This window comes from Ptiloglossa arizonensis, chromosome 10 (genome assembly GCF_051014685.1).
Source record: "Ptiloglossa arizonensis isolate GNS036 chromosome 10, iyPtiAriz1_principal, whole genome shotgun sequence".
Classification (NCBI taxonomy): Eukaryota; Metazoa; Arthropoda; class Insecta; order Hymenoptera; family Colletidae; genus Ptiloglossa; species Ptiloglossa arizonensis.
The window spans coordinates 2241634-2262928 of record NC_135057.1 but is presented as its reverse complement, the minus strand read 5'-3'; the positions used below and the strand labels follow the sequence as shown (position 1 = coordinate 2262928).

The following is a 21295-nucleotide window of genomic DNA, read 5'->3' as shown; positions in this document are numbered from 1 at the left end:
GTAATTTTTAACATTTTCGCCGTTAAGAAGGTAATGTAATTATTGATACTTTCTAATGAAACTTTGACAAAGCACAAAGCATTCACCGAATAACAATAAACTGTGACAGTTAACTTCGAACGATTACAGTTATTAATTATCTAGAAATACAACGTTAAAGATAGGCCGATTTCACAAATTTCAAAATCGACTAACCCCTTAAACGTTCTGCATATTTAGGTGTGCTACTTTAAAGCATTTCACGTACAGAGCAAGGGTACCTTTTAAATACATTATTTTGTATTGTATCGTGAGTTAAAAACTACAAGACTAGTGCAAATCATTTTTCAAGTATTTTTCAAATAAGTTTACCTTAGCTGTAGAAAGATAATCGTGTCATCGAATTATAATTTATAACGACGATTTTAAACAATCAAAAATTGCGCTATTTGTCCGTTTTCTTAATTATGTTTGCTTACTCCTTGAAGACAAAAGTGAATATCATACAATTCTGGTGCACAGAGTTTTTACAATTGCAGCAATTTTAACGAATACTCACAATAATACAACGAGAATAGAAATAAATTCTATAACCGTTTTGTTTCACGTAGACTAACGATTCCCTTACCTGACATACTGATCAACAAAATTTGATAGATTTTTCGCGTGTTGAACAGCTGGCACCACATATTTATCCTTATATTCGTAATTTAATCTGTACAGTAATTCTTCCTTCATATTCAATTTATCAAACCAATATAGCAATTTGTTTTGTAATTCTGGGAGATCCTGAAAGTCGATACATTTCTCTTATAACAGAATATTTCAAAATAAACATGCGTTATTATATACTACGTAAGCATATATTATTATCTTATAAATTACACAAATTTATATTTAAGCGTGTTTTTGGACACGGAAATTACACACTCTGAAGTATTTGAAATTATTAGTTGTATTTAATTTTTGTAATTTTAGGCATAAATCTCGTATTCGAAATAATTTTGTGCATTAATTTTCCATTAAAACATATTATTAAGAGGAGAGACAGTGTAAAGATAAAAAATTATTGTTCAATTACGTTCGATTTGCATTCTAAAAGACTTTTTAAAGTAATCGAAACGATTCGAGTCTTAGCTCTTTAAACAAATTATATTAATTTTTCCATTTTTGAAGACAATTTAAAAATACGTACCTGCACGTTATTTTGTATATCAACGATAAAACCGCGCGTTTCGTCCGTCAATTTTTCACCCGTGGTAATCGATTCATTAACTTCCTTTTGTAGTATATAAATTTCGTCACAACTGTTTCTGGCTTGTACATAAGTTTGATTGATATTGTTGTACAATTTATCATAGTTAAACAGAGTCTCCATGGTGTCTTCTATGACATTTCTCATGTCGTTCAGCTTCATGGTATATTCTTCCGCATCATCTTGAGCAATTGCTAAGGGTTCTGTCGCATCGTACAAAGAATTCAACCACTCGGTATACTCCCCGACATCCCTGTTTTTTTTTTTAAATTTCAAACGATTGTTTATTATTCGTTTTACTTGGATAGTAATCATGTTTGTTAAAACTTTCAAATTAGAAGCGACACTTATAAAATTATAAAAGCAAATAATAATTTTGTATTCATTTGTTGATTTTGAATCGGTTGAATCTTGATGGCTTAATGTGAAATTTATAGGCACATAAACAAATAATGGGACATTTTTAAAAATACGGTATTTTAGTTTTGGTTACAAATTCTGTTTATGAAAATAAATGGAAAATTAAAACGAAACGTTTGTAATATACATTTACGTGTGTTTCCTTTAAGAAGATATATAATAAAGATCGAATCATTGAATTCTACCAAATTTTCTGTCAATCGATCATGCACCGATAAAATTCATATAATATCACCGGTTATAAAAATATGTTAGTATTTGAAGTAATTGTTATGAAACGAAAATAATACGAATACTAACTCAAGGAAGCTTTCTATTTCCATCGCCTTTGTGGTCAAATTTACAGTTTTCAAACCGTTTAAAATCATCTTGGCCATTTTTAAAGCTTTCTTGATTTCTATTCGTTTGTTGTCGTTGCTGTATTGAGTCAATTGCAAAATTGTTTCTGAAATTATATAAGATTATATGTATAAAATGTTTTCTAAAATTCTTACAAATTTAGAGAAATTTCAATCAATTTCATCGTACCTTCGATGTACTTTCTCAGATTGTCCATTTTGATCTTCGCGCTGTACAGATTATTTTCCAAATCGTTGCTTCTCGATTTCAAAGTATCTGCACGTTTTGCGCGTTCGTTTGCCTGGAAAACAAAGCAAGGAATCAATTTTTCGTAAAATTATGAACGACAATGAAAATAACCATAATGTATTGGCATTGGTGATAAATTGTATTCGATGCAAGCACAAGTGTTTTTTTAATTTTTAATGCCATTTCACACGCATACGTACGGTTCTAAGCAGCGTTTCAACGTGTTCCATCAGTTTCCTGTACTCGTGCCAGGGGATATTTTTCATTCTTTGTTTTAATTTATTTTGGTGGTCTATCTTTTCGAAAAATGCGGTAACGTTGGAATCAATGTACGATAAATCTTCCCATGGTGGAGGAATGTAACCATTGGCTATATGAATGGTACCTTCCGCCAATTCTTCGGAGAGCGCAGCCACAGTATCAAGCAACACACCGGTGCAATTATCGTTACATGCTAAGGAAATGTGACAGAAATAAATTAATCAACTAAGAATTAATTTTCAAAAAAGTTTCAGTCTTTGAGACAATCATTTTTTTCCTTACCATCTACTCAAATGGGATAATTGATATTTTCGAAGCCATCGAAGAAATGTAGAGGAAATTATTATATACTATACAATATTCTTTAAATATACAATCCAAGTGTACAATATTATTAAATAATTGCTATCAGTAAGTAATAAATAATAATGAATACAAGTTACAATTAAAATAATTTATTTAATGAAATAATTACGTTTTATTAAATTGATAAATTAAATTATCGAATATATCGTTTACCATTATTAGAAGTATTTTTTAATATTAATTGTAGAATTATTAGATAACTATTTAACGAAATACTCTACTTTATATTTGTAAGGTAATTTAATGTAAAAATTGTATAATTTGTAATTGATTTACTTATTTGTTAATACTTTATAAGGAATAATGAGTCAGTTTATAGTATTGTACTATAAATTATGCAATTTGTATAATAGTGTATATCGTTCTGTTTTGTGAAAATATTGTGTATGAGGTTTTCTAAGTACTTTGTACCATGCAGTATTTTTTCACTCCGCGAATTAGGTATTCATAAAAATGATTATACAAGTAAATTATTAATTGTCTGTTGCTACAGACAAATCATAATGTAAACAGTAAAAATTAAAATACTGCTTGCTATTGAAGAGTACATTACACCTGTTATATTATAAATAGATTTTTATGTATTTTACTTACATGTACAAACGTTGTTTATATAAACGTGTCGATACGCAGTACACTGAGAGCAATCTCGTCCCGTGGAACCAACTTTGCATCTGCATTGTCCTGTTTCCGTGTCGCATTCATCGTTTAGGCTACCAGCAGGATTGCAGTTGCAAGGCACACATTTACCATCAGGTAGATCGGGGAATCCATAATAACCGTAAGAACATCGTTCGCATTTTCTGCCAGTGTAACCTATGAAAAGAAGTATTAACTATTTTTTATTTCTACTTGAAAAGCTTGATTAACAATTACTTTTGATAATTTGTATATATTTTTTTATAAAAATAATTCCTTACAAATACATCAAAAACTCTATTAACAAACCGTTTAAATCAATGTTTTTCTAAAGGAGGGAGGAGGTCTTACAAGAAGAGCTCGTAAACAAATTTTTAATATAGAAAATATAATTAACTTACACATCTTTTTATATCGATGTATTAATTATTTTAGTTTAATAAATGGGAGTATATCTTTTTTAGGAGAGCGCCTTCCAAAATGTTTGAGAACCATTGATTTAAATCATATAGTATTACGGAAAATATACTATACATTCTATCGACACATAGTAACCCCTCGATAAATAATTACATACATAAAACTCCACTCTATATAACCCCAGAATTGTTTAGGTTCTTTGAACCTATTTCTGAACAATTTTTCAGAAATGACTCCTATAACGTATAAGCGAAAATAGTTCGAATACCACCGAGTTTGGTCTCTTTTTAATCAGGAGAATCTTGTAAATTTATCTTGTAAATAAATATCATTTATGATATTTTCGCGAAGAGACAATGAGAAATATAAAAGTAATTAATTTGCATTCGTGTTGTTACACCGATATACGCGCATAGTAAGACTTTGAAGTTCATTCTCGACGTATCATTCACAAGTAACTGCCTCGGTCGGATACACGACAGGTCGATTCCAGGAACAAACTCGCTACCATCCCTCGTTAAACAGCCGCGCAAACTCGATAGTGCATCTCGTATCGAGGGATTACTCTATTTCTATTTTCGATTCGTTTATAGAGGAATACTTTACGACATGTTAACGGTACAAACCAGGTTTACAAACACATATTGGATCAGCATCGACACGGACCATGCACGTGTTCGAAAATCTCTTATCTGTTTGCGGACAAGGACACGGTTTGCAACCACCGAATTCAGGATGTCCGTAGAAACTGTCCGCGCAGACTTCGCATTTCGAACCAGCGCTGTTTCCACGGCAATTCTGTAACAAAAATTTTACATCTGCTTTTAGCAAATTTTTTACTTTCCTGGCTATAAGAAAGCAGAGTATCGTAATTGGAAAATATTTCGATTGTTACAAAACTGAAACCTTTTGGAACGTGTATATGTAGGTACGATTGCGTTTAAATGGCTAAATAAATTTCAATGAAACTTTATTTTTAAATGTTATATTCTCGTCTCAAGGTCTAATTTAATTTTGAGCAAAATCGGTTCATGGATAATAATCGTGAAAAGTTAAAACCAGTTTGAATAACTCTTGAAATTCGACAAACTTTTTCTCTATTCTCTGTGATAATTTACAAAATTATACATTGGAAAGTATTCTGACATATTCGTCTGTTTTAGTTTTGTTTAGAATTATACGTGCAACTCAATAGATGTCAAATACATGATTACAGAGAAACTTGTATCGCTCTAAAAATACTACGCAACGTTTAAATTATTCGTATGTAATATTTCAGATATTGCCACGGTTCGATTAATTAAATAAACATGTAGAATTGTTTAGATTTTAAATTATTCTGTGTTAATTCTGATCTGTCTTAATTTCTGATTTACTAGTAACTTACCGAATAAAGAATCTGGATAACGTTCATAAAAAATCATTTTTAGAACGATATACAAAATTTTCGAGACTCGTAGTTATTACGTTGGTAATAAATTGTAAAGTGTGTTTAAGAATGTGTCATTCTTTGCTTTTTATATTCTGAATAAATTTTCTATACTATATAATCAGTAAAGTAACTCAAACGTTAGCTTTTAATCAATCTTTTACCGCAAATAGTGACAACTGTAAATAAGAATAACGATAGAAAGTAATCGAAAAGCTTACCAGACAATATCCTGTTTCTCTATCACAGACCTCGGATCGTCCGTTGCACTGACAGCGTCTGGCTTGTCCAACAAGATCAATAACGATCGTCGATGTAACGGTTGTGTTCTTGTACCATCTGTAGTATCCTATACTTGGATCTTGACACGATGTGCTGTTGTATTCCGGTGGACATTTGCAAATTTCGATACCCGTCGCAAAAGACGGTGTATGCGTGGGTGTTAGAACCGCTGTGTCTATAGAAGCCTCGACTAAACTAGAATTGAACGTAATTGTAATCTAATTGATCGGTTATACGATTGTTATTGTATAACAGATTTCATAAAATAGCGTTACAAAGAAAAGGACCGAGAAGTTTTAAATGATAAATATTTGAGTTTGTAATCGGGATAAAAATACGTATAGAGTGATTTCACGGGCAAAAATTAGTCGAAATTGTACCGTACACTTTTTTTTTTGTTAGAGCATTGGTTTTCAAAAATAGCCAATTTTGAATATATGTCGAGTACTCTCGATACATATGCATTTCGAAACTTTTATTTATTAAATGATAATTGCAATAAAATTCATACACATCGACGTTTGAGGTCGTCATTGTTGAATTAATTCCTGTTCAAAAAATGTGTTACTATTCGGAAAAAGTAATGCAAAGTCTGGTCAATACTCTGAATAAATTACAATTTTAATTATAGAATTACAGTTTCGTTTCTAATAATTGCGTACAAGTACTACAAAATTGATCGTTTTACAATTCATTTTGAAAGTAAATGAAACCAACAATGGAGACGCAAACAAATGCAAGATAAGCTTGTATTCCCATAATTAACATAAAAAAGCTTTCCAATATTGTATTAATATATGTACTTTGTTTCAATGAATATTCCAGTACATGTAGGTAATGTACATACACGAGGAAATTGCGTCTGAGTTGTAACAATTTTTATACTGTTAGAAGCATTCTTGTCGAAGCGAAAAGAATGTGTGTGTATATGTATGTTCCATACATGATTTTTGAATTTCAAAAACAATTTTCATGAAAACTTGCTCTTGTACGAAAAAAAAGTATTCTACAATTTCGATGTATTTTTGTTCAAAGTATCTTTCTATACGCGTTTGTACCATGATTAATCTGCACAGTTCCATTTAGTCCAATGTTTGATTAATGACGCGATTAATGAACGTATTGAACTGAATATTTTTATATTCGACAAATATAGTTTCATATTTTACACAATTGATGCAAAAGTTCAAAATGTTCAAAAAGTTCAAAATGTCGCTAGAAAGAAACGACGAAAAAAAATCGAGGAATCAAAATTCACGTACGATGTTTTTGTAAATTCGGCATTGTCGGAAGCTTTCACGAGAATGTACTGCACGTTTTGCAATGCAACCATGAGAACTTCTCTGGTAACTTTGTAATCCGGTCTGTTTTGCAACTGCCATAAAGACTCGTGAAATCTGAAAAAAGAAATAATGTATCGGATTGAAATCGTCGTAATACGAAGTGACGTATTCGATAATGGAATTTCGATTCGTTGAGTGTCGAGAAAATCGAATGAAGGATTCATTAAGCGGTACCTGATCTCGTAACGATTTTTATTCACAGGTAAAGGCAAATAATATTCCAAGATGATCTTCTGGTTCCCCTGCAGTTGCACGACCGGATATTGCAGTGTTGATCTCAGAGGTATTCCACCTTCTGTCAAAGTTGTAAATCTTAAAAATCCTCCGTAGGAAACGACCTTGAATTATAAGTTACGCGATGTCATTCTTTAACTACGCGTGAATGCTTACTCTTTAAAAGTGACACATAAAGCTAAAATCGTTGCAAGAATAGCTATTCTTTCTAAATTCGTGTAATTACCTTGTCACCGAGGAAAGGCTCGGGCAGCATCCAGTAAAGTGGATAATTGTAATATAAGTTGGACGGGATCGTGACGTCACCTTCAACATCGGAAATCGTTGCGAGTCCATTTGTTACGTTCAAACCACCGTTAACGGGAGATAACAAAATTTGAGACCTAAACTTGGAAACCTACAAAGGGAAAAGAGTACTGTATACATCTCACCGTTCATTTTCTAGCCATCAAGAAGATACAAATTTTCACTATCGTTGTTACAATATCGTAACGTTGTCGATTGATAGTATAATTTTTAAACTTGTTAATATTGTGATTTTACAGTTTATGAAGCACACCTGTAACGCTAGAAGAGAAATTCAATATTTTAATCTAATGTAATTTATATAATAAATATTATATAATATATTTTTTATTATACAATAAAAGTGAAGTTTTATAAAGAAAAGTACTTTAATATTTCATTTCAGTTCATATCGATTCGAAATATGACGTAGTCGTATTGCGTTAACTACGTAAAAATTCTAGTGTAACACATTTCTTTTTTTACCAGCAATTGTACTTAAAATATTTATTACATTACACGACACGCGATACTTACCAATATATCGTTACTGGTGTCGTTAACGTAAAGTGTTCGAGGTCGTGTTAGTCTACGTTGTCCCCAACTGAGATCACCTTGCTGACAGGAAGTTGTTCTTCCGAAACAAAAACATTCGGTGCAACCTTTCGGATTATCCGCCGCGAGACCAAAAGTACCTTCGTTACACTTGTTACACTGTCTTCCAACTACGTGTTCCTGAATCGAAAGTATACAGTAATTTAATACTTCACAGGCATCGTAATACTTTAAAAAAAAATATTTTTTTAAAATGGAATTGATCGAAATTAGTTTTAAATGGAATACAGTATTCGCAAATGCATAGCAAGTATTTGGGTATTCAGGGATCGTACAATTTTATAGTTAATGTACAATTACACGAGGATCGGGGATCAATCAAATTTATAAACCTACAAGAAGTTAACATTAAACTCGTCGAAATCTTTTGCTAAAAGATGCGGATTTAATTGTAAACGTGGATTTAAATGTGTCATTAAAAATTCGACGATCAATCTTGAATTTCGCGCGGTTCAATTCACTGTTTTCGATTGTTCCTTAATTATTTTTACGGAGTAAGATGAAAAATCTGAATAGAGAAAATTTTGGAGCATGCGACAGAAATATTTAGTAACGTTTAGTCGAGGTCGAAAAGACAAGTTTTTTTGTTTGCAAGTGTAAGACTCTTTAAAAATGGACAATCTGTTAGTGTCAATGAAAGTCTGACAGGAATGGTTAATCGATCGAGAACTGCTAACACAGTTAGACTTGGAGAGTCAGCGAAAGAGTTTATTAGAAAGATAAAAAATGTAATACGCTGACACAAGATAAGTGCAATTATAATAAGTAAGTGTTCTCCAACAAAGTCTTTCGTTTCGTCATTTTACGAACTACGATATTTACATAAAATAACGGTTGCACACCTTGCAAGGACACCGTCCCTCATCGTCGCAATCGCAGACCTCGTTGCCGCATTGCAAGCTACCCGCCAAATTACAGTTGCAAGAACGACACCTCGGATAACCGTAGTAACCCTTTGCACATTTTTCACACCTAAGTCCATCGTAGCCTATTCTACAGGAACACTGGCCCTGATGATCGCACTGAGACCTCGTAGAGCCTAGAGTGCAAGCACAGGCTCTACAACCAACTCCTGGTACCAGATCCCAGGAACCTGGTCTACACCTATCGCAGTGTTCACCGAACGTCATGGTTGGACACACGCAACGACCTGTGTCAGGATCACAAATGTGACCTAGTCGTACGCATGGATCGCAAACTGAAAGAATAGAATAGATTTTACGATATGTTATTCGAACTGTTGCTCGTAGCAATTTTTGTTACGAGCCGGGAGGTAAACTAATCGAAAGATTAACATTCGAATAATTTTCTGGTATTATTTTGCTCTATCGATATCGAATGACAAATGTTTCAAATGTATGTTTGTTAGATATTGGAGCAATAGATGTCCGAAGTTTGCTTGTTTTAAGAACAGAATTTTAATAATCGAAAAAGGGAGCAAAAAACCAAAACTTTTAGCTAATAAATATTAATGAAAATGTTAATTATTAATATTTGATTATTTGTAACCAAGTTTTCGAATTCAGAAATTGAAAATTTTATGGAATAAAGTTTACTAGCTTTTTACAAACTGGAAATATGAAATGAGTATCGTGTAATCGGAATGTGTGTATTTAATAATTCACCTTGGCATCCATTTGAAGAAAAACCATAATATCCAGACAAACATGTCTCGCAATGTGTGCCACCAACTCCTGGTTTGCAATGGCATTGTCCTGTATTGTCGTCGCAAGATAAGTTATGCGATCCTATAGAATCACAATCACAAGGAGCACATCCTGCTCCTGTTGTCAAACCCCAAAAGCCAATCTTAAGAAAAAAGAAGGTGAACGACTTATTGAAATTAAATTATTACGTAATCAATATGGAAATTAGATACATACAAATTATATATCGTATATTATGAATAATTACCGAGTTTTCTTTTTTAAATAGTTTCATATATATGTGTATCATTACAATTAGATAATTTTCGAGTAAGAATTATATTTTATATTATATGGGGTGGAAACGTTTTTATGCTTATGATAATTCAATAAAACGTTTCACTCAAATAAAACATCAGTTTAAGTAATGTATTTTTTCAATAATATTTATTATTAAAAGTATATACAACCCTTAGCAAAGAGCTTCCAATCATAAACATTAATATCAAATTTTACGAAAAGCTGATGTATTTTAGGATTTTTAAATGTTATTGCATGCAATTAAATCCGATCAAGAACAATCTTGTAGCGGAATGTAGTTTATAAAGGTTAAAGTTTAAATAACTATAAAATGACACAAACTTTCATTCGTTTTCAAAGACATTATAAAGGAAAATCAAAATGTTACATAGAAAAAAGTTTCCGATCAGTGAAAGTCTTGGAAATAAGTATCAGATCAAAGGTACTATTAATATTTTGTAACATTACCTCTTGCACGAATAATAGCTTTAATACGAGTATTAATATGGTATTGATGTTATTAAATTTATAGAATCTCCAAACATGTTTTCTATACTCAGAATTAAAAATTTAAACAGCTGGCGTTGTCATCGTGGAAGATAAAGTCTGTAGAATCTTCAAACGTGTCTTCTGTATTTGGAATTAGAAAATGTTTCAAGATATAAATTTATGTTTCTGAATTAACATACATGTTTACAGAGAATATTTCCCTAGTCCTTTCTCCAACATACAGCTCCATATTATATATAATTGTGGATGCTTTTCTTCGATATAAACAATCTTCGTTAAACTTTTCATGTGTTCTGCTACAAACAAATGTTCCTGCATTGTAACCTGTTCTAAGACATATACGTGACTCATCATTGAATATTATTTTAGACCAGTCGTCGCCTACTATGCAATTCGTATGTTCTTTGCAGCAGTTTTCTATCGTCCCTTGTAGCAGTTCCACGAGGACGACCACAACTCTTACGATTACACTGCCTGTTTCATTGTATTTTCTTTCTAAATCACTAATGGTACTTTGATTGCATCCAATTGTTTCTGCTAACTTTCCTTGTGAATAATTCCCCTCTTTGAGAAGCTCGATTAATCTTGTCTTTATATCGTTTGAATATATTGGGTGTCCCAATCATAATCGGTCGATTTGAATTTCGCGCTATTTTTAAAATGTCAAACCGATTAACTCGAAACTTGACATATGTCATCTAGACATATGGGAAATTAATCATGGAAACGTACACGGTGAAAGAACGCGTGAAAATTATTCAGGCGTATTACGAAAGATCGCGATCTTTAACGCTAACGATTCGAGGAACTTCGGAATCATTTTCCTCGAAATCATGTGCCGGCAAAAACACTGTGCAAAGTTTGGTCGCTAGATTTGTTGAAACTGGTTCAGTTAGAGATCTGAACAAATCACCGCGTTCAAGTAAAAATGTTGCTGCTGTTGTTGAAAGTGTGATAGAAATGGGTACATCAATTCAACATCGTTCTCAGGAACTGAACATTTCGAGGACCAGTTTGCAAAGAATTTTGACAGAAGATCTTCATTTGCACACTTATGAGATTCAACTATGCCAAGAACTTAAACCATTGGACCATTTCCAACATCGTACGTTTATGGATTGGGCACTGCGGAAGAAAGAAGAAGATGATTTTTTCGATAAAATTATCCTCAGCGACAAGGCGCATTTTCACCTCAGTGGTTACGTGAATAAATAAAATTGTCGCATACAGGGCTCAGAAAATCAACGACAGGTTGAACAATTGCCAATGCATCCAAAATGAGTCACTGTTTGGTGTAATTTTTGGTCAAAATTATATGTGAAATGGGAAAAAGATATTGTGAATGGGAAATGATATCGTGACATGTTGACTGGCTATTTCTGGCATCAATTGGAAGATTCAATTGACTTGGCTGATATTTGGTTTCAGCAAGATGATGATCCTTGTCACACAGAGAACGAGACAATGGCACTTTTGCAAACAAAATTTCCGTAACGTAATTTCTCGAAGAGGTGAAGTCAATTGGCCATCAAGATCACGCGATTTGACACCTTTGGACGTTTTTCTTTGGGGTTACGTCAAAGGTAAGGTTTATGCCGACAATCCAGAGGCAATTCCAGAGTTGAAAGACAACATCAAACGTGTCATTGGTGAAATTGATTCGAGTTTGTGCGAAAACGTCATGAAAAATTTTGAGAAAAAATTGCTGGTCTGTAGACAGAGCCGGGGCGGTCATTTGAAAGATATCTTATTCCATTATTAATTCCCAAGTTTGTACTTTCAAATAAAAAAAAAAATATCAAGATTACTTAAACCGTTTGAGTTTTATTCAAAAAGTAAATCGACCGGTGATGATTGGGACACCGTTTAATTTACACGATGGCATGATGTATACCTTTGTTTTATTTGTTCACTGAATGAAACACTAGTAACTAATTCATGTCCTGAACGTAAGAGCATCTGTTTACACTTGCCTTCTATGATTTGAACATTCGTTGAACTAATTATTTTAATCATAATCGGAAACTTATTTCCAAGACTTTCACTGATCGGAAACTTTTTTTTACGTAACATTTGGATTTTCTTTTACATTGTCTTTGAGAATAAATAAAAGTTCGTGTTATTTTGTAGTTACTTATTCTTATAAATCTCCCCTACATTTCTGACCGTATTTAATTATATGCAATGACATTTTAAAATCCTAAAATACGGCAGTCTTTTGTAAAATTTTCTATCAATGTGTGATCGGATAAATTCTGTCAGGAGTTGTACAACAGTTCTGTTAATTTGGAACGATAAAATATGATACACCTTCGATTGCTTTTTACTTTTATCACGTGTTAATATCTGTGTGGAATTATATCTATAACAAAAGAAAAACGGAAGAAAAAAGGAAGTAATATGAAATTACAATAATCTATTGAATTAATTTACTCACCATACATTGGTTGCACTGTCTGCCAGTCACACGAGGTTTACATTGACACTGTCCTGTTACGATGTCACAGGCAGTAGTTATCGAACCAATAGGATTACATCGGCATCCTGCAATTATTAAAAAAAGAACAAATTATTATTTTGCACAGTACTATTTACGAAATATTTATTGTCACACTATTAATTTAATAATACTATTTATTATACAAGATAAAACAAAAAGAACCCGAGTTAGCTAATGGACGTCTGTCCATTGCTCGATATTTCTACTTACGTTTGTAAATATTAATGGTAGTATTGTGTAATCTGTTTTAACTGCTTCTAAATTCTAACTAGTTAGAAAATAGTGAGATCGTTAACGCAAGTAGAAATAATAGATAATGAACAGATACGTTTAGTAAGTTATATCGATTGATACGAGCACTTCATGAATGTTTAAAATCAATTTTCTTGAAAACAAAGCCTCGCGTAGACAAATTTCATTCCACATTTTCGATTTATTTTTACACGAAAAATCACAACTTTCTAAATTGTACTACGAACTTTTATTCACCCCGTACAATGTTCGGTTGTGTAATAATCCCATTCGCGTTTCTTTATAAGAATATTAAATATTGTCAATTGTTCATAAAACTTGCCTAATCAATGATACATAGTCATTTTATTTTACGATTTTCTGCCACTTTTTAGGTAACTCAAATATTCTTTTACTATAAAACTCTTCATTTTTTAAATTAAAAGACATGCGTACATTTATTTCTTCGGTATTCTTAAATGTTTGTCCACTAGGAGATTTTCACAATGTACGATGTAAGTAAAAATCAGCTGTGGTAAGGTTTTACGAATATATAAAAGAGCGAGGATGATTTTAAAGTCAAGTTAATTTTTTTAAATAGAATGCTATATTTTCGTACACCTAATATAATAGTGTATTTTAACCTAAATTCAACGAATCACTAACGAAATAATTTCATTCGGTGGGAAGTTGTGAAATTATCGACGAGTCAGGTCAACACGTGACTGATACATTCGACCAGTTAAACTTTAATAGGCTGTGTAGCCTTTGAAAATATTCCGTTAACGTTTGGAAACCTCTTGACAATACGTACGCAGATAGTTTACAAATTTTCAATAAAGTTTAAGTTTTGAGCAAGTCTTTGAAGAATTGAGAACAGGTCTGGTGAATTTGGTAGATCTAATAGTGTACTAAATTTCAAAGTATCTAAAAAAACATTGATAAAAGAAAATTACATACGCAGGTGCACAAGTAAATAAATGAGGAAATATTGAAAAGATATTGGAAGAGACTTTATAACACGAAATTGTATTTATAATGACGGAGGATACGTTGTAGAAGCATTTGAAAGAAAATAATGGCTAATTCCAATGTAGACTCACGGGTAAATCCAAGTAAGCGTAATTAATTTATAGCGTTTCAGAATCTCGTCTATCTTCCAACTAGCGTCTGGTTTGTAACAGCAGCGCAGTTAAGTTTAGTTTAGTTGGCCGAAGGTGTGTGGAACGTGTCGACCCGACTCCCCGTTATTTTTACAATTTTTCACTGAACGAAATAACTTGGTTAGTAGTTCGTTGAATTCGTCCGAATGAAAAAGAATATTTATATTAAATAATGTCCCCACCGTACCAAGCAAGCTTGTACGAACAGTTTTTAAATATTCTTAATCCTTTCTGAAATATTCGACCGAGTCCAGGTAAAACCGACTGTACAATATTATCTGTATACAAATTTTATATAAATTAGAATCAACCAATTGAAAAATCAAATAATTTATAAATGATAGACTACCTAAGACTGTATCGGTGATAATATAAAATAATCGACTTCGAAGAGAATTGATCGAATAAAATAGTGAGTATAGAATAAGAAAAGACATTTATTTGTGTAGCAAAAATATGGATTGAATAATTTAAAAAGTTTTCTGATTAAATTCTATTCATTATTTGGAATTTAATTTGATTTATCGCATCGATTGTTTGTTTCATCTTGTAAATGGATACAATGTTCCACTGCAAGAGAATTATTTATTCAAACGGCTCTTGATGATCGTTCGAATGTTTTTTCAGTAAAAGGGTCAGGCCTATCTATGAAACGTTATTTTCCATTTTTTATGTACTATTTTCTATTTTGTCTATTTAAAAATTCTATTTAAAAATTGTATTTAAAAAATAGGAAACAGTAAGTGGAAAGTATGAATTAAAAGTAGCTTTATTTGAAATAAATTTATCTATAAATAATACTATAAATGTTGCAACAACGTTTCGACCATCAGGGTAGATGAATTTTATTAGACACGATCAAACTTTAAATAATAAACGCAAAAATTTACAAAGAGTGTTGCAAACTTTAACGCAATGCCTCAGTAAAAAAAAAAATAAAAAATGAGTAGTAAAAATTGAACAAATGAAGATGGTATATACTCTTCGTGAATATATTGTATCCGGATAAAAATTTTCTCGTACAAATGACGTTGAAAAATTAATAGAGGCGCAATAATGGTTGGAACGTCATTATTAATGAGTAATTAACTGTACGTTTTCATTATTATTTGATATAATAAAAAAAGAAATGTTTGTTTCTCGTTCAAGTGTAAATATTAAATAATGTTTGTTCGTCGGTTAGATGTTAAATGAAACAGTATTTCCATATTGTTGAATCTTGTTCCAAATTTTCTCCAGCAGTGTGCTCCTATGAACGTGTCATTTTATTTCGCGGAACGAAGAGGTAGCTACGAAATTACCTAAGACTGTATCGGTGATAATATATTATAAAATAATCACATATTTTATAAGTATTGTTATTTAAATCTCACGTCCCTGAGTCTGAACAGTACCAGAGTACAAATATGGCAACCAATATCTTGTTCTTCAAGTTCGTTTACGTTTTAACATTTTACGCGATATTTTTACATCGTGAAATCGTAGAGGAATATTTATTTTTAGTATACCAATGAGTTGCATTGAGAACGTTCTTAGACATTGATTGCATAGATTTACATAATATCGTGATCGATATCTGTCCAGTCTGGATTCTAGTCATGCACGACTAGTGTTTGTTGATGCAATGTCGCAATTAGCAATGTCGCCGTGACGGATATAGCATTGTATTCAAACGATGTAAACCTTCGTTGGCACTTTCACGGCTGCTGCCTCACGATAAAAAGAAAAAGAGTATTCAATAAGGAATGTTTATGACACAGCCATAAATCGCGAACACGTATTGTGCATTTAGAATCGATCTAACATCAGAGTGGTAAATATTGAAATAATACGTCTAATTGTTGCTTTGAAATTTAAAGGACATTTTTAACGAAGGTATATTTATCGAACCGAGACTTATCCGCCTCACGGGATAAATTTAGCTCCGAATGACAGTTACTTGTGTTTAAAATTGAAACTCAACTTCAGGAACAAAAAATTTCTTGACAAATATTTCTTTACTGATACACAGATACATATTTTAGCATCATGTTACGATATACGTATTGAAATATAAGGCAATTATAGTAAAAAATAATACACCTAGTTTTATGTTACAAAAGACCTTTTATGGTTAGGTCGAGAGTTTCTGGACCTTAATACGTATATAAGGAATACTCGAAGCTTCGGTATCGCGAAAAATTGAGTCTCGTTAGTATTCTTTAAAAGTTGCATTTATTTTAGAAGAGCGTTTTCTAGAAAATTTAGAAACTATTGATATAATTATACCCAGCGACTTGGCTAGTGTCAAACAGTTATTTGTACGTATACGATGAATTGTCTTGTTTCAAAGAGACGTGAACTGTTTAGGTTTCTTTCTAAAACCCAACTATCGAACCAGATATATACTGAATCGATTACTAGTCCAGCCATCGCTGAACATTATTTTGTACACTATTTAAAACATGATGAACACGCAAGATGAAAATATCGTTAAGTGAAATCCACGAGCGAGTAACAGACTCAAATTATCGTCATTTCACTAATAAATGTTAACAGAATGCAAAACATAGAATAACTCCCCGAAGCGTGAAGTCTCGTGCAAAACGCGAGGCGACACTTTCGCAATTACAACGCGCCTTGTCCCGCTACGTCGACCGGTTAATTTATTAGTTTAACAAGCGGCAGTATCGTTAGACGTGGTAACAGCTAACATCGTCTTCCTTGTATGACTCTCAATTTGAATAACTTATGACGTAACGTTGTCTTACGCTAGGAAAGCTTACGCCGTTTAATAATACGCTAAACGTTATTAATGGACACTTCGTGGAAATTAGTTCCACGACTAATTATTACTATTCCGTGTAAACATAAATTCAGAGGTAGTATATCGTAAATATAGTAATCCTCGCAGTGTCGAATCTATTTTGAACTCAACTTTCTGCGCGGTTGAATTGTTAACGGGTGTTAACATATTTTCAGAGAATTTATATATTAAAATATAAATAAATCGAGTTTAGAATGAAACGTGAATCAAGTTCGTTTAATAAATTGTTAAAGCTACACTGAACGCTATTACGAGCGTTTTATAAATTAATATTTAATTTATACTTTCCACGTTCAATTGTGTAAATTGAACATTTTCCAGTCGATGAACATTCAATGTGTTCGGAGATTGTAAATTTTATTTTTTATTTTTTCCGAGGATGTAGGAAGTATGATTAGAAAATATTTTTTAACTGCATTAATATTTAGAATTTTTTTATAGACCATCTTGAACAGTATTGTAGATATAATATTTCAATTTTTCTGAAATCTTCTTTTATCGTGTTTCATATAGTTTATCAATGTTTATATGCGGTATTTGGAGTGCACCTTAATGTGATTTTATGAGGAATTTTGGCAATAATTGTACATCAATAATTTTGGACACCCACACAAATTTGAGTGAATTTTGTAGTCTATACTTTACACTTTACGCTTTATTTATTTGTTTAAAAATTATGCATGCAATTAGTATGCATATATATTTATTCTTTTAATAAACTATATTCATAGATAACTCGATCATAAACAAGTTTTCTAAACAATATTAACCGACATCCAATAACTACGCGATTACATATTGCGAGCTACCGTTCAGCTTCCGTCCATGAAGATGCATGGCGGATGTCAAGGATCTCATCAGCCCTTCACCCAGCCATCAACCTTCAGAAAGTGAAATGACGTTCGACTATTTCTGCTTTTAAGATATCTTCGAGATGCGTTAACGATAATATAACGTAAGCCTATTATTATGCAGATATTTACATAAAATATTAGTTATTAATACCCAGGAATTGTATTTTTTATCACGTTAATGAAAATAATGGGTATTTCGATTTCATTTAATTTGATCCCTCCCGTCATTTATTCCTTCGTCCACGTAAACTGTATAATTCAATAAATAAGTAAGAATGAGTGTAAAATTAAGCGAATATCTTATTAAGATATTTTATGCAATATAAAAATTAAGCTGAAATTCCAGCTAATATCTCAAAAATTACGATTTATGGAATGTCTTGGAAATGGCGTCACAATTCCAGGAATCCGTGAAATAGTGCTACCTCTTTTACCATCATGTTCTCCTAATACTAAACATGGCCAACAGGTTTTGCTGGAGTCTCGAATATTTCAATTCGCGCAATTTCATGAAGATGATGTCACAAGTTCAGGAATTCGTGACATTTCGAAATGTGTAAAAAAAGGAGAGAAATGCGGGGAAAATTATTAAGCCTGATTTTGTTTAATTTTACGTAACTTCATTTTCATCGAACCATATTATCTTAGAAACTCTAGCTTTCTAGAGAAAAGATAGATAGATATGGGTATTGGAATATATATTAATATTAATAGTAATAATGAATAATAATTATAATAGTACCAGTAATTGCAGTAATAGTAGAAGTAGCAGTGACTGCAGTAGTAGTAACGCTAGAAATAATAGTGGTAGAAGTAGTACTATCAGTAACAATAGTAGCGGTTGTAGCAGTAGTGGAAGTAATTTTGTCATTACTCTAAAGGACAAACATGTATTTACATCCTGCAGTGAATATAAAAATGCAGAAATGTTCTTTTTCGGGAAATATTCTACATTCTGAACGAAGGTTGGACTCTAATAACAGAATTTGTCTTCTTATTTACCTTCGTCGTTTGGTATTACTTTCTTTTTATTAAAATTTACTTCAACTTCTTGTGTGTACTAATTCTTAAAAATATTTACCTAAATTAATATTCCACCTTCGTTATAACCGAGATTGATAATTCTATAAATTCTGAACATAGATTTGACCTCACGAAGCCCCTAAACGTCATACAGGAGCAAAGGCTTCCAGGACTAGCTACATACATGGAGATACCGTAATCGTACCCAGATCACAGTTATACTTGATGTTTGAATTGCATCGATTTTTAAAGAAATATCAATATCTTTGACAACTCCGTGACAACTTATTTCGATACGTGTTCGATACCTCGAAACGATTCTTGGGAATTGATATGTACCGGTATTAACAAGTATGCCATTTTGAGTCGATCTCATTGATCAAACAGTATCAACGAATTCCTTTTGTATCAAAGTTGAAATATGAATTCTGAGCTTGCTTATCGAATGAAATAAAGACTGAGGGCACGGTTACGGAGAAATCTTAATCATTCTTGAGGAAAAAGTTAAGAGTTCGTTACTGCGAATATAGCGAGCAAGTGACATATGATTAATTCAGGCAGCCATGACGGGTACAGCTTGGCTCGTGCGTACCGTAGCTAAAGCATAAATAATGATCTTACGTCTCTAATCCTACACGGCATTCAGGCTCGCTGTTGCAGATAAATAAATAATTACTCTCGTTACAAAGCTCAAGGATCAGTTGGAAGCTGACTATGACGCTGCATAATCGTGACTAATATCGATCATCCTTTAAACCGATAACTCGACGTCCGATCCTTTATTAACATTACAGTTCAATTACAGTTCGCTGCGTTGAATCGTTAACGAAGTTCCTTGATAATGGAGATAAGAGTGTTTGATAAATATCCAGAAGAAAGTACATTGATTATTTGCAGTGGATTTATATTGTTTGACGTTACGTTGACTTCTGATAGAGCATACATGTACCAAATCGAATCTATACTTTTCAAAGTGTACAGTTTTTAGTTAAATTTGTGTCGCTTATTAAGTTTATATTGAATTTTAAAAAATTATTGTTAATGCTCGAGTATAGTAAGCGGAAAAAATCTACTGGACGTTTAAATCTAAAATAGAAAATTTTGACTTTCTTAAACTTACAATATATTCTTATACCAAAAAAGATGTTCGCAACGCTAAAGCAAATTATAAGCACAACGATTATTTATAATTATTTAAAACATCGATCAACGTCTATTCGTGTCTATAATTCCCGTAAGCGATTAAACAAATGATAATGTTCACATCGCAATAAGTCTGCTCGAAAGAATTAATTCTTCTTTGAAAAATACTTCAAATTTGTAAAATAATAAGATAGGAACGGAAAAGAGTAAATGAGTGAGTTCGAGGATAGATTTTTATACACTTAAAATTTCAAGCGGGTAAAAAGTAACGTGTTATTTGCAAAGATTCGTTATCGAGACTGAAAATATCTACATAAATAAACTGAAATTCTGTTCCACTGCGTTACGCGAAAACGGCTGAAAAGATCGCGATAGAATTTAGAATGTATTCAACAGGGTAGTCCGATTAAAAATCTAAGCCACCCGACATTGAAAATTCTTGTCCACGGGGAGGGTTTTAAAGAGTGTCGACCGTACGTTATCTTACCAACCGTTGCTTTTATAGGAGAAACGCGTATAAAAAAAATGGTTGCAAATTGAATTAAAAAATGTTACCGTGCCGTAAAAATTTTCTAATAAAATCAGTAATAACCTAGATACGGATTAGAGCACCGCTTTTAATTGTACACGCTATGAAAAGGACTCGAACGTGTATCTTAGGCTGAGCAACTCGTGCGACTTAATTCTTAGCCCGAGTCGTAACGTCGGGTAATTCAGCTAGTGCAATGATAAACCCGTGAAGTATATTTAATAATAAAACAGAATCCACTTAGGGTCTTTACATTGCGAATTAACAGAAAGAGTTAAATCCTCGTCCGCGACCAATCAGCAGTTTCGATGGCACCGACGGGCAGCCATTGACGCTCAACCAGTCTTCGATTTATTAGTCGATAAATCGCCAGTTGTTATGGCACCGATCCAGAGAACGTCATTAAACGGATTGAAGTGTCGACTCGCGAAGGAGCCGCGAGCCTCGCCACTATTTTCAATTTGAAATTCCTCG

The 21295-nt window shown here is 32.3% G+C and overlaps 1 protein-coding gene across 1 annotated transcript in view; it reads right to left on the bottom strand.

Annotated features, from left to right (window-relative positions):
- LOC143152169 (laminin subunit alpha-1-like) overlaps positions 1 to 21295 on the bottom strand; it is a 104049-nt gene that overhangs the window by 13280 nt on the left and 69474 nt on the right. Inside the window, exons 2-16 of the mRNA XM_076321978.1 lie at positions 13010 to 13116; positions 9742 to 9925; positions 8959 to 9314; positions 8039 to 8236; positions 7443 to 7613; positions 7157 to 7320; positions 6902 to 7036; positions 5579 to 5834; positions 4555 to 4726; positions 3464 to 3685; positions 2443 to 2696; positions 2183 to 2294; positions 1955 to 2099; positions 1175 to 1487; positions 608 to 768 (exon numbers count right to left, since the gene is read on the bottom strand). Coding sequence (XP_076178093.1) covers positions 608 to 768; positions 1175 to 1487; positions 1955 to 2099; positions 2183 to 2294; positions 2443 to 2696; positions 3464 to 3685; positions 4555 to 4726; positions 5579 to 5834; positions 6902 to 7036; positions 7157 to 7320; positions 7443 to 7613; positions 8039 to 8236; positions 8959 to 9314; positions 9742 to 9925; positions 13010 to 13116 — 2950 coding nt within the window. The remainder of the gene's footprint in view (positions 1 to 607; positions 769 to 1174; positions 1488 to 1954; positions 2100 to 2182; positions 2295 to 2442; positions 2697 to 3463; positions 3686 to 4554; positions 4727 to 5578; positions 5835 to 6901; positions 7037 to 7156; positions 7321 to 7442; positions 7614 to 8038; positions 8237 to 8958; positions 9315 to 9741; positions 9926 to 13009; positions 13117 to 21295) is intronic.